The following is a 16564-nucleotide window of genomic DNA, read 5'->3' on the forward strand; positions in this document are numbered from 1 at the left end:
TAATATATGATGGAAAACAGGAAAAAGAATAGAAAAAAAGAAAAAAAATGAAATAAGTTAATTTAAAATGACTTAGCTATATGCTAATAGGCTCTTATTAGCATTTTAAGTAACCAGCTACTTTTATCTAATTAATTCCTCTATTTTTAATTCATCACATGGTTCGTAATATTTACATTTTCCCTGACTCAATAAAGAAGATCACAGAGCATTAAGAGCATTAAGCTAATGCGATCACTGAGGATTCAGTTCCGTTTTCTAAAAAGAAAAAAGTATTATTAAACTACATGTCCCATGAGCGGCTCTATTGATTGGTCGTCATACTCCCCACGAAATCTCGCGCTATGTGCGACCTGACCCTGCCCTATGTCTCGCGCACTCGCAGCTTCTTCGCTCAGTATATAAAGCAGGACAACGACGGAAGGAGGACGGCTGGGGAGTCGCAGCCCGGGATTGTAAATAAGACCGCCTAAACTGTGTTTTATTTACAAAAGTGATGCCGGCTGTTTTAAAATATCTTTCCCAGTTGTTTTAAATCGTTTTTCGTAATTTTTGGCTCTATTCCTCGCCTATTTCCGTGTGGTTTTTACACTACGCGTATAATGGCGAGCTCGGCTAACTCGAACCCAGTGGTAAGGATCAATCTCTAAGGATTGTCAGCGGGGGAAATGGGGGTAAAGTTATTGGAAAGCTGTCGACGAGCTGGTTTTATGTATTACAGTAAAATGAGTCTGCTTTAACAAACACTTCACTGTTATATCTATTAAAGGGAGTACTTAAGTTTCAGTCAATCGGCCATTATAATTAGTTTTCGAAACTAGGTAGTTCTTTCATTTGAAACCATCTCGGAGGAGGAATGGCTTACTTTAGAGAGGCAGTGTTTGAGTAAAAATAAGAACACGTGTAGAAACTGAGGTTTAGCGATGAAGATGTAATTCTAGTTTAGTGATTTATCGGCAGGTTGAAGCTTTCATTAGTTGGAAGGTTACTTTACGTGATCACAGTCTAATAGCGTGTATGGCTAAATTCATTTTTGGTGGACGCTTGAGCTGCCAGGTTAGTTGTCTAAAATGCTTGTTTGTTCGTAGGAGGAAGAAATTGTCAATTTAAGCTTTTATTATTGGATAGCTTATGAAATACAGATGTACGCAAAGCACATTGTCATCATCCACGGCGAGAGAATTGAGCGTTTAATATATATAGTTTATATAAATATATATATTAAAGCCTCCTCAGTAGAAAGTCGTCAACTGCCTCATCATTGTCCACCATTCCACGACCAGAAGGCAGGGTAGCCGTCCCAAACCACTTCTTTAACCCATACCATATCAAATTTGTCCTTGCTACCTGCCAGCAGAGCCAAAAAATATTTAGCCAAAGCTGAGCACTGATAAGATAAGACACCGAAAATGTCCTTCACATTCCGCCACACACTATTTAAAAGAAAAAGGCTGTCGAGCGCGCACTCTGCGGCTCCGTAAAATGGCTTCCTCGTCTCCCTTCTCTCTCGGTTCTGGCCCTCCTCCTTTTCGCTGCCTGGTTTTTATACAGCCATATTGGCTCTCTAATATAGACTGCCCGGGATGGGAAGGTGCTACTCGACGCTACGTCATCGGCTCTACATATAAACAGCAGACTGAGCTTTAAATAGTGAGGAGCAGACAGGCCGAGGGGGAGGGAAGGAGAGACCGAGGTCTGCGCTGCGGACATCGGGGCAGCGCAGTGCGGTGGCCCGCGCGTGTCGCTTTGTTTCAGCCTCATATCACTCCGCTGAGACGGGACCGTTGGGCCCTGGCGGAGCTATAAACGTTATGTTTCCTTTTTCCAGCGCGCGCGCAGTTCAGACCCCGGGGACATGATGTTTACCTTAGTAGTAATAACATAAAGAGCTAGTTTATATGGGTTAGCATAACAAGGCACGTAGTGCCGTGGAAACGCTGCAGCACGAACCCCCACACATGATACTCAAGTGGGGGCAGTTTTAGAGTTTAGCTGCCCGCGTGCAACAACTATTACCGTGTCATACCAATGAAAGTCAGTGTGGCGAGGCGTAAATAAATGTGATAATTATAACACAATCAGCTGTATACTTAATGTTTTGTTGTCGTTTTGGCAGCTGGGAAGCCCAAAGAGGAGGTGTGTTTGCTAAGTACACTGTTGAGGGCTAATTTTGACATAAAACCCAAGCTCATAATGATCAATACTGACTGTAGCAGACATGTTCATGCTTTACTGGAAAAAGCAAAAGTGTCTCTAATATAAACGGCATACTGTAAAAGTTTCTTTCCTCTTTTCTTCTTTTTTTCTTCCTCACAGCCTAAATTATACAAGAATGTGATTGACGATGTGATCAATGAGGTGCGAGAGCTGTTCCTGGACGAGGGAGTAGATGAGCAAGTTCTCCTGGAGCTGAAAACGGTAACTGTCCCTATCAGTGTTGCGCCTGTATATAGTAACTGCAGGGGAAATGCCGCCTCCTGCAGAGGTGTGCGCTCTTTGTAGTAAAGTGTACTGTAGCACGCTCCGCTTTGGAATAACTGCTGACCACTTCCTAGTTTGGAAGCTGTTGTAGTTGTTGTCTGGATGGAGAGAAAACAGACTTCTGGAAACTTTCTGATTAACTCACAAAAATTTCATGTCTTGTGCCCCCCCCCCTTCGGTTACCATGGTTTCCTTTGATGGATGGTGCTCTCACTGCCACTGATGTGTTGCAGAATTTGCTTTGCAGCGACTTCTGTATGAGTTTTCTGGTGCAATCACCACCTTATATTCCAGTGTGACTTTCAGTGTTGCTTTACTGTTATAACACCTGCGTATGCCGTGAGAAGGTGGTGTCTGAATACAATTGAAATGACAACTCAAACAGTGTGTACACTGCATGATATGCTCAATTCAAGAGGAGGCTATGGCACATAAGCCTACCTACGCAATGTGATTGACACAAATAAGCAAAAAATTCAGTCTTAGCTTCATGGATTAAACCAGTTTATTTGACCTCACTTTGAGTTTGTGACCCATTAGTTAATATTGATGACTGGCTCTCTTCCAGAGTCTCTTTTACCTGGTTCCCTCCCTGAGGCTGGTTGTGTTGGAGCTTTCTTCCTGTTAAAAGGGAGATTTTCCTTCCCACTGTCACCAAACACTTGCTCATAGGGGGTCGTCTGATAGGTTTTCTCTGTATTATTGTACCTTACAATATGAAGCACCTTGAAGGTGACTGTTGTTGTGACTATAAAAATAAAAAAATATTTTAAACGATCAGAATTGTCTGGTCGGTGTGATGTGTTTACAGGTGTGTCGATAACGACAGAATCTGCGCTAAACATTTACCTGGATGGAGATTTTCATTTGCAAACATGTTAGCATGGATTTAAATGGAGTCTTTGGCAGCTTTCTAACACATGTCTTTGTGCTGCCTCCATTTGTCTCTACAGCTATGGGAGAACAAGCTTTTGCAGTCCAAGGCAGTGGAGGGCTTCCATACTGACGAGCAGACAGCCCTGCAGGCTGCACAGCAGCAGCAACAACAGGTTCAGCAGGTCCAACAAGTCCAGCAGGTGACCCAGCCAGCTCAGTCCCAGCAAGTCATCCTGCCGCCCCAGCAACAGCAAGGTTAGCCAGCAGTGGCACACAGTGGTAAAAACATTTCTGAACAAGTGCAAAAACCCGTGAACGCCTTTTTGGGCACTAAAAATGTCGCCTGCAGCTTTGAGTTATTTGCCGAACTGGCACAGGAAACAATGAATGCTTACTGATCGTGTGCATTCTTTGTACATTTTATGAAAAATATGAGGAATTGACCTGAAAATGTTTGTCTCCGCAGCTCCCCAGCAGCAAGTCATCGTTCAGGAATCTAAGCTTATACACATGGGTGGAACGGGGATGGTGAGTGGATCATAGCACCGAAAATAAATGAAACTGTTGTTCGGGGAGGCATATAAAAAGTAGCAAATGTGTTTATTAGCAGACATGGGTGATGCGATATCCATATGTGTGATGAACAGAACGAAGTGCTGCTCATTTTACGTTTTTAACAAATTCAGACTTATTTTCTTTGAGTAGAAGTGAGAAACAACAGAGGGTCTCTGCAGGCTTCTTCCTTAGTCCAGAATGATTGATCAAGTGTCCCACGGATGGGGCAACAGGGCTTGGAAGAGATTAACGGACTATTTTAATAGCCAGGACTGCAGTGGGTATAAGCCAGCAGTAATGCATCCTCCCACATGCTACTGCTGTGTCTAATACGCACTGACAAACACGCCTTTCCTTCATCGAGTGAAATATGCAGGAAATCTTTTCCACTTTTTTCAACAGCACATGTTTAACGCAGCATCTGTCCATACGAAGCTTTCATCTCTGCTGCTGCTTCTTTCTGTTTTCTGGAAGTGATTTTTGTATAATCCTCAAACGGTTCTTTAAAGCTTCACTTGCCAATTTTTAATCGTTTTCCAGTGGCTTTGTAGATGCAGCGAGAGGACAAACATGCTGCTTTTATCATGTCAGTCAATGCGATCTGAAGTTCAGTGCTGCAAATTGTAAAGAAGTTCAAAAACAGGAAGTACTTAACATTGAAGTCTTTCATTCTTGAACCCTGAAATCCTCAGCTTCTGTATTATTTTGCACGCTTGTCACCGCGTGTGTTCTTCTTTCCTCCTCTAGAGTGCAGCAGCTACCGCAGCAACCCTGGCTTTGCCCACAGCGGTCACCCAATACCAACAGCTCCTCACCAGCCAAGGTAAAACATGTTTATTTGCATTAAATTGCAAAGAAATGCTCCTTTCTCTCCGAACTATCTTCATGTGTGAAACTATATTTACACAACGTGCACCCACACGCTTTGTTTTGACGTCTCAGGCCAGATCCTGCAGTTAGTCCGTGGTCCCAACGGGGCTCAGTACATCATCCAGCCCCAGCAGCAGATCCTCCTGCAGCAGCAGATGCAGCCTGGTGGCGTGCAGGCGCCGGTAATACAGCAGGTAAGAACTGTCATGCAGAGGGGCAGGGCTGCATATGACATAAAAACAAAGCCAAATGGAGAGAGGTGGGGAAAAAAGTCGTGGTGCGTCTGATTTATTTGCGTAATCAGTTCAGTGTCCGTTTGTGAGAAGTAGGTTAAATAAGGCTACATATCTGTGGGCCCTGTGGCTCTGACACAGTGGAAGAATCAATTCTTGGAAAAATAACCTCGAAATATGTAAGAAGTGCCATGAAAAACATGAAATGATTCCGGGAAATCGGGAGGATGCTGATTGCTCAGAGCTTACCCCAAAAGAAATAGATCCATGACTCCACTAATGTGACTTTACCTAAATAAAAACACAGATTCAGATCAAAACTAGTGCCAAATTTCATTCATTCAGTTTAAATTGAGTCAGTTAAAATGTTGCAAAAGTGTTGTGCATATTCAGGTGGAGATCTTGTTTTAAAATAGTTTACATGTCGTGTTTGGTTTTTTTTTTTCCTTCTCTAATATCTGTTTAGGTTCTGGCTCCTCTGCCGGGAGGCCTGTCCCAGCAAGCAGGAGTCATCATACAGCCGCAGCAGATTGTCTTAACCCCAGGAAACAAAGTCCAAGGCAATACACAGGTCAGAACTTCAGTTCCTCCTGGACTCATTTCATTTATATGGAAGTAGTTTATGCTCTATAGTAGTGTTTCCTCCATTTCTGTTCTCTTTGTTGTTTAGAGAAATTAGTTTTAGAGGAGCGTCTGGGAAACCTTTGTTATTAATAATAACACCTGCACTGTGAAAGCATCGTGCATCAGTCAGTGTCACATTAGCCGATTACACTGACAAACAGCATTTCCACTCAGATGTACTTTTGGTGCAACTAGCTACTGAGCTACACTGCAAAAATCTGCAACATTAGCTTTTAAATCAACAGGCTAACATTAGCTCAGAGGTCTTCCCTCCATGAATTCTGTTCTTTAATAACTTTTTCTTTCAGTTGTTGGCCAGCATTAGCTTACTTGCTAACACAGACTTGATACCCAACATGGCGACTAGCTGGCTGACCTTATCTTTGCTACAAAAATGCTCCTTGAAGTCGCATCAATTTTGCTGTCCTGTCCTTATTTTGGCTTTGAGTTGGAGTCTGAGTAAAGAGCTGGTTATTTTGTCCCACATGAAAGCAATGCTAACATCATATGGGCGTACATGTTTTTAAACTCTGAGTTCCTTTCTACCGTCAGGTGATGCAAGCAGCAGCTATGGCGCCACAGCCCAGCCAGGCAGCAACAGCTCAGGTCCAGCAGGTCCAGCAGGCCCCAGGAGCGACTGCACCCCAAGCCTCAGCGCAGCCTCAGGCCCAACAGCAGCAACAGGCCCAGCCTCAGGCCCAGCAGCCTCCCATGATGCTGCAGGTGGACGGAACCGGAGAGACGTCTTCAGAAGAGGACGAGGAGGAGGAGGAGTACGACGAAGATGACGATGAGGAGAAAGACAAGGATGGAGCAGAAGATGGGCAGGTTGAAGAGGTGAGTGAGGGAGGAAATAAGAGTGTTCAAAAACTCGCACGTTAAAGTAGCAGTAGGCAAGAATTTTATGGTCATTTATTATGAAGTAAGAAAGCCGTAGACTTGTAGCACTGATGTTTCTGCCCCTCTTCACAGCTTTTGTTTTCCAGAGTAGCTAGCAGTAGCTTTCCACAGGTAGCTGTTGGATTGGAGCGGCTTTGCAAAAACCTGCCAGAAGAAAACCCGTTGTCATAGTTGGGGCAACGAAACAGAAACACCATCAGTTTGTGGCAACTGTCTTGCTGCATAGTCTTTTATTTCTCACCCTGAAAGAGCCACAGTGATGCTGCTTCAGGGTTAGACTACAAAAGCATCATTTCTGCAGCACTTTGTTACCCTGATACATCCGGGTTGCTTTTTAAGGTATCTGGTCAGCGCCCCAGCTGAACAGAGGTTTGGGGAATGAAAAAGCTGCTTATTGCTACACTACAAAGTAGGGCTGCCACTAATCGTGGCAGCCCTACTTTGTTAGTGTAGATTTAATAGTCGATGCGTCGTTTGAAGCTTTGTAAGATCACAAAAGACGCAGGAATAAGTAGTAGGATTTAAGAGTGTAATAACGGACTGAAACAGAAGATGGCAGCACTGCATGTACAAGGATGCCAGCTGCCGTTAAACCCCGAAGAAGAAGAAGCTGTGTCCCAGAATTCATAGCGCAGCCCAGCTCAGTTTCCAACAATGGCGGAGGCTAGTTAGCTTTAATATTACGCTTATTATTCTTTCTGGGTCACAAAATAAACGTTTAACATATTTTCAAGCGAGAATGTAGCTGTGTAAACCTCAAATATCTGCTCAGTTTATAAAGACACCACATATTTTCAAAAGCGCTCCGACGTTTTCGGAGACGTCTGTTAGCCACTAGCTCGATAGCTAGCCGGGGGCTAGGCTAACTAGAGCCGTGAGAACACCGGACTCCCGCAAATCGTTTTCATACCCACGGCTGTCTTTCGCTACTCAGGTTAAACATGATATATAAGTCACTTAGATAACTTAAAAATGTTATTGTTTGTCTTTTTTTTAGTATTTTATTTGTTCCTGAGTAAATCGGTTTGGCTGAGATTAAAGTTATAGTTTTTACACAGCTGAATAAACGTCAAGCAGACAGCTGATTATCAGAAGTGTGAGATGCTGGAGAATTTACTCCGGTGTCCTGTTATATTTTAGATAGCAAGGAGTTTATTAAATTTCACCGAAACAATCTGCAAATTTCATTAAAATTTAATAAACTATCATCTTGTCTTTATTTTTAGTTAGCACAGACCTTAAACACTTAAAGCTGTAAGCTAATGATAGTTATATAAGAGCAGATGCTGCTGGTGCAATAAGCTGTATGTTTTACGTCCAATATGATGATCTGATTAGTCGACTAATCGCAAAAATAATCGGTGACTAGTCGACTATCAAAATAATCGTTTGTGGCTACAAAGGTTACTCTGTAGTTTGTGTGGCTTTTCTGCAGAAGATTTTATAACACAGCAGGTTATATTTGGCACTGTTTGGTATAAGGCAAAAAGGAGAACGAGTTTAAAATCAAACTATTACTTGTTGCAATCTAGATTTGTGCTTTTACTGTTTAAATAAAGAAAATCCTGAATCTTAAACCACATTCCTGAGCAGCAAACATTTGTGATGAATCTGATTGGTTTGGTTTCCTACTCAGGAGCCGCTGAACAGTGGAGACGACGTCAGCGACGAAGAGGACCAGGAGCTGTTTGAAACAGACAACGTAGTGGTGTGCCAGTACGACAAGGTAGGAAGTGATATATTCTGAAAGGCTGCAGTGTGTTCAAACCTGCCTGTGTATAAATATGCGAGTGCCTCTTTGGTACTTTTATGACATGTCTTGATATAGATCCTCCTGCGCTGGGGCCCGTTGGCTTTTATGCATATCCGACTCGTTTAGTTTCACATCAGCATCCAGACAAAGACGTTAACGCTGAGATTTGCAGAAGCAGTGAAAACAAAGAGATTATAAAATAACAGCGCAGAGCAGTTTTACCGTGTTAATGTGATTGGTACTCAGCATCGCTGTCAGCCTTTGTTTGCCAGTATCATTCAGGGCGCTGAAAAGGCTGCTGTAGATTGAAGGACGGGGCTTAAACAGTTTTTCACAGCAGCCTCCTCGTTTTTGGGGGAAAATGTCAGAAATCGTTAAAGAGGAATTTCACATTCCTTTGATGTGAGTCTTCACTGTTTGCCTTTGATTCCCATCACAAAGCATCGAGTTGTTACATTATTTGATGCTAATTCAGTGGAGAAAGGCTCCAGCAGCGGTTAATGCCACAGTGAGTTTGTCTGGCTCGGCGCGCAGAGGCTAAAGACATCAGCCTGCGTCCACTGTAAGCTGAAACAATGTCCATCTGTCCTTGACGCCTACAACACTCATTTCCTTCTCTTTACTCTGCAGATTCACAGAAGTAAGAACAAATGGAAATTCCACCTGAAGGATGGGATCATGAATCTGAACGGGAGAGACTACGTCTTCTCCAAAGCCATCGGGGATGCCGAGTGGTGAAGCAGAAAAAGGAACGGGAGAAAGCAACAGGAGCAGGATCTCTGTAACTCCTTCTATCCAGTTAACAGACAGTTTAGCATCCTTCCACATCCTGTGACTGGATTCATTCAGGAAACTGTTTCTGAGACTCAGAACTCTTGAGACAAACCCAAAGGACTGTGAGGTACTGTAAAACCCGGGTGTAGTCAGAAAACACTCGACTAGCCTTGCGGGATAAGAAACCAACAGAGGAAGGGAAAAGCCCCGTGAGCCGAGCGCCGTTTCTCTTTATTTCTTCTTCCAGGCGTGTCTGCCTCCCCTCCTCCCCCCCCCCCAGAGAATTCCCCTAACTTTGGAAAGAAAGCATTTCACCATCATACAGGTGTAGAGGACCAGGGTGACCTCGGCTTCCCTGCCACACAAGGTCAGAGGTCATTCGTTATAACCCCATAGATGAGAAACACCTTTGCAATGCACTGTAGTCGGTTGACTGGATTGACTCGTGTCTACGTTCGTGTCCAAACTTAGTGCCACCAGTCGAGATCGCTGCCTTTAGAACGACCAGAATCACCTGTTTTTGGCTTCTTTTTTTATATCCTAATTCTGTGTGAATTCACATTCATGAAAAAGGTGCTCCAGAGTGTTTTTATGTAGGTGACCTGTTCTTTAAACATTGTTTTAAATGCGTTTAATGAAGGAGTTAAAAAAGAAGGTAAAATAACATCACCTTACAATAACTCTTTTTTTTTTTTATCTTCGGCGCAGCACTTAACTCCCCCCCCAGCACCCCCCCCACTGGCTTCTCTGGAGCTTCATTCCATCTTTAACGTTAAGAATAAAATAAATAAAAAAGCGCGAGACACTGAATTCATTTAAGGATTGTACAAAGGTGTCTCAGTTTGTCCTGTTGGTGAATCGCCTTTGCTTTTATTTTTAGTTCTCTGCAGCCGTCGGAAATTTTGCACTGTCGGTTTATCAGTGTGTTGTGAAGTCAGTCAGTCCACTTAATCAATAGCCGCAGAGACGTGTGTGTGTGTGTGTGTGTGTGAGAGGGACTGTACAGACACGTGTGTGTGAGTGTGTGTGTTGTTGTCGCTGGTTTTCTGTGAAAAGGTTTCAGTTTATTTCTCTCACAGTCTGAAAATGTCACAGAGCAGTGAGGTTGGTGTCTGTCCTGTTTTTTCTATTTATTTCTGAAAGTTCATAAATTGTTTTTCTTTATTTTTAAGGTTGGAAAGCCGCACCAAACTGTGCTCTTATAATCTAACAAGTGTTCCTTTTTCTTTTCTCCTTCCTTCTTATGTCAGCCTGATAAAAGCTGCACGGCGCTGTTTTCCAAACCATTTCGTCCACCATATGTTCTCGTCTGCTTCCGTTTTATTCACGACTTTTAAACTGAGGATATTTTCTATCCAAGTGAGTTTAACTCGAGGGGGGGTTGTGTGTGTCTCTGCAGTTTGTTTTTAGTGCCCCTGTTGCAGCAGTTTGAAATAAAGTATATATGTGTTTTGACTGTTGTGTCGACGTGGTGCTTGGTTGGCTCCATAGTTGTTTTTTAGCTGCACAAAGAAAAGCCTGACACAGGACCTGATGGAGGAAACAACATTTTTCACACGATTTAGTTGAATTTTATGAAATTTTTACATGAAAGGCCAAAGGAAGACTTTCCACACATGGCCCCCAGTAGATTTATTTCCTTTGCTCTGTTCTTCCATATGTAGATGTCGTGCGTGCCTTTATGAACTTTAGTTCAGTTTTTGTTTTTTTGGTTGGGGGGGGGTCACAGATGCTAGACTGAGAAGGATGTCTTATTAAACTGTGCTCTATAACCATTTTGTCGTGTGTTCTGCTCTTCTGATGATTAATGAACTGTACTGTTGGTATTCGTGTAATTTTCCTAAATCAAGTTTGGAATCAAACTCAAGGTTGTGCTTTGAATACATAAAGTTGTCTTTTGCATAAAAAGAAAGAAAGAAAGAAAATTAAAATTTAATTTTTGCATTATTTTTGTGGCCTAAATCAGTGTCACTCCGCCCCCTCTGTTTCTTCCTACCTTCTGTGATACCTGGTCAGCTTTTTGGTTCTGCGCTGATAAAAGCAAATTTTAAAATTTATCGATTACTCGTGGGAGCATCTTGAACACTAAACTATTTAACTGTTATTTCAGTTACTTTTAAACTATGTTTAATCCTGTTGAGACTCAGTTTTAACTGCTACTGTTAGATGTGACTCGGGCGGTAGAGCAGGTAGTCTAATAATCAGAAGGTCAGTGGCTCCAGTTTACCAGCTGGAGGGGTTCCTGGCCAAGATCATTAGAAAGTGTTTAAATATGTGTGTATAAAAGTTGTGCTTCACCAATTCACCGTCTCCATTTCCGATTTGTGTCACACTTCTAGGGAAGTAGTTGGTGAGTGCAGACCAGGTATCGTCCATGCAAAGGAGGCACTGGGGCAATCTGTTAGCGGCCGAGGCAATCAAAGGTTTTTGAGTCAGTACTGCGTACTCTTTAGTAAATGGTTTCATTTTGCACGTGAGATAGCATCAGTTTTCTGTGAGCGTCAACACACATTTTTCCCGGTGGTTGCCAGGGGGTCGTCAATCTCTAGCAAGATGGCCGTCAGTTTGATCGTGACCGCCTTCAGCCTCTAGCAGCTACTAGGATGCATCTTATCCTCACAGTGGTTGGCAGGTGGTCATGGACTGGTCTTTAGTAGAACTGTAACTGCTACAGTGTTACACATTTGAAATAGTGGGAAAGTTAGCAGTCACATGACTGCAAGACCTTAACAAATACCAGTCCCCTTCCCATTTAGTGAGCCAACTGTCTCATGAGTTTATTACTTATATGCATTTCATTATTCTTTAATGAAAATTCTAAAGGCATTCATACTTTTTAAATGTTTTTGGTTGTTTTTTCTCTGACATTTCAATTTTAAATCTGTTTCCAAGACACTCAAACCAATAGTCCTGTCTGCTAGCTACCAGTGACAACGGAGAGTTTTGTAGCATAGCTGAAGCTTCACTCTCTACACATTGTTTTGTGTAGAGAGTGAGCCACATTTTACACATTAGGAATCAAGGCAGTTGAATCCATTGAAACTTTGAGTGACAAAGTTGACAACAAGGACTAATTTCTTTTAAGCGGGACAAACATCAGGAGCCAAACTATTTTTGTTTCTTTTCTTTCTGTGGTTTAAGTTGTTAAGTTGGCCCTCAATTTAACTCAAAGGAGCATAAAATGTCTTAAATCTATCTGGTCTTAAGCTGTAGCTAACTACAGTTAAGCTAACTAAGGTTATTTTTGTCTTTAGCAAACCGTTATCTTTTTGCTAACTTGCTAACCAGCTAAAGGCGCTCGGTGTCAAAGGCTTACTGTCTGACAGACAGCGGGGATTATCCTTGCAGACATGAGTATCTGTAGACACCATTCATAAGTCTTTCTGTGACACTTCTCTAAAGTATGTAGTTGTTGTGTTTATGTTCGGCGTCTTTGTGGATGAGTCGCACAGTCACAAACAAATGGGCAGACATGGTTGTCTGCAAGAACCAACCATCCAACTCTTCATCACTGTGGCCCACGTGCTCCGGGAACGTGCTGTAATGCGGCTTTAACTCAGCACGATTCAGATTCCTTGATTGAAATATAATCCTTGCACATTCTGTCTTTGTCGCTGCGTAACAGCTCCGTAGGATCACTTTCATGCATTTGCTGCAACCTGCACGAGACCCCAAATCTGCATCGCCCAATCTTCTTTTCCATTTTTCTATATCCCACCATCTGGATGACTGTCAGGGTTTGCACAGCATGGGCGTTTTCCCGGCTTTTCCTCTAATTCCTACCCAAACCGACACAATCCCAGCGTATTTCCTTTCAGGTAATTATGAGATAAAGGTGTGGTGCAGTCGGGGATCAAAGCTGAATCAGAAACTACATGGAGATTTTTGCACTTGATTGTAAATGGATTTGAGGGCAGACTGTCACTTCTACAATATATCACACTTCAGCGCTGAATAGACGTAGCGGAGGAGCAGCGTATCCCTGGCTGCTTCTGATGAAGTGGGCCCTTTTGCTACTCCTGGGCACTCAGACATAAGAATCTGAGCTGCTGGCGAATGAGGCTTATAATGAGACCCTGGAGATGTCTTGCTCAGACTCTACAGCTTTCTCTGCTTACCAGCTAACCTGTGGTGACTGCCAATCAGCTACGTAGCAAGTGGAGTAGCCGGGCCTGTTGGCTGTGGCATGTAGAGCTTACCAAAGTCTTAGAAAACAGCAAACTGTGACAAAATAGGAAGATGGGACAATAAACCTTCGTCTGTTTTCAGCAGAGATTCTGTCTTTGGCTGCAGCATGACTTTTATAGCATCCTAGACTCACGTCAAGCTGTGAATGTTGTTCTAAACAGGTTGTCACTTTTCTTTTTTCTTATAGGCCTGCTTCAAAAAGCCAATGCCATATAATTGCTATCTGTGCTGTTATGGCGTGATTTCCTCTGTGGAGTACTTACCGAGTTGATTCAGTCATTCTTACACGAATGGGTAAGTTGTTTAAAACTGTAGAGAACAAAGGTGTATTAAAGTGAAACCTTATTGTGTCTGATACCTTCAACACCTTTCAGAATTGGTCATTTTTAGTTTAGGTGGGGGGGCACTTTAGCTCTGTCTGTGCTTTTGTCCCCATATTTGAGCTGTTTTGGTTTCTTGCACTATAAAACCAAAGAAGCCCTCGACATTATATGAAGCAGTTAGTTTTAAGCATATTCCCAATCTTACCCTAAAGTCATCAGTAGGGATGCAACGATACCAATTTTTTCAAACCGATACTTGGATCTGAGTACTTGCCGATACAGAGTACAAAAAATGATACTTCTACCACACACACACACAAATACAATTAATTGGAAGACAGGTTTTATTATATTTCCTGCCGATAAAAAATAAAATCTTAATAAAAATGACCACAAAAAAATTTCAAGTGAAAAATAAGCACTTCTGTTAAATTATTGCAGAGTCTCCACATTGTAATTTTACAAAATATCACTGAACTATTGGCACTGTCTCGAGCTTTCAGAATAATAAATAAACACTTCTGTTTGGAATAAAATAAACTTTTAAATTATTGCAGAGTGTCCATATTGTAAACAAACAAACAAAATAATTATTATTAAATAAATAATAAAATATAAAAAATTATAAAATAAATAAAAAATAAAATAATAATTGGCCCCCTAGTGGCCAATCTAAAAAACTACAACAGAAATGACAAGCCACCCTCTGATTAATGAAATAAGTTGGTATCGGTTCATGGTATCGGTTAACTTTTACGAGTATGAGTACACACACATTTTACAGTATCCGTATCGGTGCATCCCTAGTCATCAGTTTTATTACCTGTGTCTGACTCAAGTAAAAGTCATGTGATTTAAGTCCACGTGGGGCAGAAAGCCTGCGATGAATCATCTTCGGCTAAATCTGCAAATACGGTGCTGCAAAGTCTGCAGCTCTGCAGTCTTAGTTCACCTCAGTACGCATGAACGCTCCTGCACTTCTCTGCTTTTGGGTTGTGCAGGTGGAGTTGCATCACTGTTTCATGTATTTCTGGTTTAGGATCACCTTCACAGGGTAACAGCTGTGAATAATTTGAAACGTCGCCTGTCAGCAGGAACTTTCTCAATAAAAACAATTTCCAGTTCATTAGAAATAATTGATCCAAAGTAGACACATGTTCTAAATTGCTTTCCATACACACCTGCACAATAACTAAGGTTTACTATCAGGAACAGTAGTGTAGAGTAGCACTTGTCACATCATCCTGTGTATAAAGTGTTAGAATGTTTTTTGTTGAAGGCTTGGAGCCATTTTTCTTTCCTGGTTTAACTCAAGTGTCTGCAAAGGTTGTAGATCCTAAATATGAAACTCATTTCCTGATGAGTGAAACCACCTGCAGAACAACAGAAGAATGAATGTTTTCACTGACTAAAACCCTGCAGTTCGCTCTGGTTATCATTCAAGAGCTCTCCAGGAGACAGAGGAACTTGACTCTTTAAGAGGGCCGTCCACGCCGACCGGGCCGACGCAAGGAATGACGCCAAAAATGCAAGAGATTTCTTTTTGTTTGTATCCAGTGTTTGGTTGTGGATACTCGTAGGCTTTGACCTCGTCAGTCCCTCTGTTCACGACTCCTTTTCCCACTCTATTTGAGTTTGGCAACCTAATCCGCTGTTATCGAGGTGCATCGTCGGGGACGGCGTGCTTATTTGAGGAACGGCTTGGAGATGAGTTTATTTGCAATACTGGGAGAGGAATGATGAGGCAGGCCTGAGACCCAGCTAGAAGAAGAATGTCAAAATAAATCCATTTCACAGTCTCATTCAGTTTGCTTGGCTCGGCCTATTACTTGGGCCACGACCGTACCTGCAAGTCTGTAAAATTCCATGTAATCATTCGGGAAAACGCTGGATCCTGCAGGTATATGCCACTACCACCAGTCGCTTTGTGTGCACCCAGACACCTACGCAAATGTGCATAGACTTTGATTTTTATCAGACTTGTCGTGCACATACTCGTGAACAGTGAGTTAACACTAGCTGGCAGTGGAGACGTCCTCATGAAGGCAGCCAGGCCCATCGTGCTCCAGCTCCAGAGTGCTTTGCATCTGAAGGGTCCGGACTGGCTCGCTGTTAATGCGTGATTGGAAGAGATGGACCCGAAGCCGTGGAAAACGTTCAACTGAAAATGATGTCCCGTCCGTTCGGAAATTCACCGCCAAGCGAGGTCTGGAACGCAGTCAGCAGATGCCACTCTTAATTTTCCCGACTTTGAAAGTAGAGACCATTTCAGTTTGTGAGGTTTAGAGTGATACAAAGTTGGGAATGTTGCACTATTTTCCATGCCGACACAAATTGCAGCAATCTGATCGAATATCTTCAAGACAAATATGGATGCGAAATGTGTTTTATTTAAAGAAAAAGATTTGAACTAATCCCCACTCGCCTGTTCATCTCTAAAGTCACTCAGGAGAGGAAATGCTAACCTGATGTTTAGCCACTATTAGCAGAAGGTTTCCTTTAATGCCTAACAGCTCAGCATCACAGAGGTTCACATGGGTCTCAGGTATGCTAGCTTTAAGCTCCCCGCTGATTGTAGAAGTCACTGGTTTCCACACAGGGATGGAAAAATACCACGATAACGCTGGAAAAACAACCAGGACATTCCAAAGGAGACACACAGCTTTAACAGTACGCATTAGTGATTAACATACCAGTGCGTGATTTGCAGAAACTGCCAATAATCCAAATAGGTCTTGTTTTTGGATCACATGGTTCGATGTGAGATGTTAGTTTTTTGGAGGGGGTTTCTGAACGAGTTAGCGAGCGAACATTTAGTAAAGTTGAAGTAAATCACACACGGAGCAAAAGTAAACAGATATTTTATAAATCTAATTAAGTGATACATCAGTTTGTTGTTGGTATATGCAAATAAATGCACTTTTTGTAAAAAACAACTTTCCAACATCACAGTAAATTACTGTAATCACCAAATGTAGTTAGACAAG

At 42.3% G+C, this 16564-nt stretch overlaps 1 protein-coding gene across 1 annotated transcript; it reads left to right on the forward strand.

Moving 5' to 3' along the window:
* Nucleotides 1–414: 414 nt before the first annotated feature.
* gtf2a1 (general transcription factor IIA, 1) lies at nt 415–9336 on the forward strand. Its single transcript, XM_087852033.1, has 10 exons — nt 415–632; nt 2317–2418; nt 3435–3612; nt 3824–3885; nt 4660–4735; nt 4855–4976; nt 5482–5586; nt 6192–6476; nt 8176–8265; nt 8923–9336. The coding sequence occupies exons 1-10, from the start codon at nt 603–605 to the stop codon at nt 9028–9030; spliced, it is 1158 nt and encodes a 385-aa protein (XP_087708159.1). The 5' UTR covers nt 415–602; the 3' UTR covers nt 9031–9336.
* Nucleotides 9337–16564: the final 7228 nt, after the last annotated feature.

The sequence above is a fragment of the Neolamprologus brichardi genome, chromosome 15 (genome assembly GCF_056152115.1).
Source record: "Neolamprologus brichardi isolate AB-2024 chromosome 15, ASM5615211v1, whole genome shotgun sequence".
Taxonomy (NCBI): Eukaryota; Metazoa; Chordata; class Actinopteri; order Cichliformes; family Cichlidae; genus Neolamprologus; species Neolamprologus brichardi.

What these genes read in the sequence shown, in the direction of transcription:
- gtf2a1 (XM_087852033.1), top strand. Translation starts at nt 603, where the DNA reads ATGGCGAGCTCGGCTAACTCGAACCCAGTG. An exon ending in ACATGGGTGGAACGGGGATG is followed by an intron (nt 3,886 to 4,659) that starts GTGAGTGGATCA and finishes TTCCTCCTCTAG; the next exon opens with AGTGCAGCAGCTACCGCAGC. An exon ending in AGGCGCCGGTAATACAGCAG is followed by an intron (nt 4,977 to 5,481) that starts GTAAGAACTGTC and finishes ATATCTGTTTAG; the next exon opens with GTTCTGGCTCCTCTGCCGGG.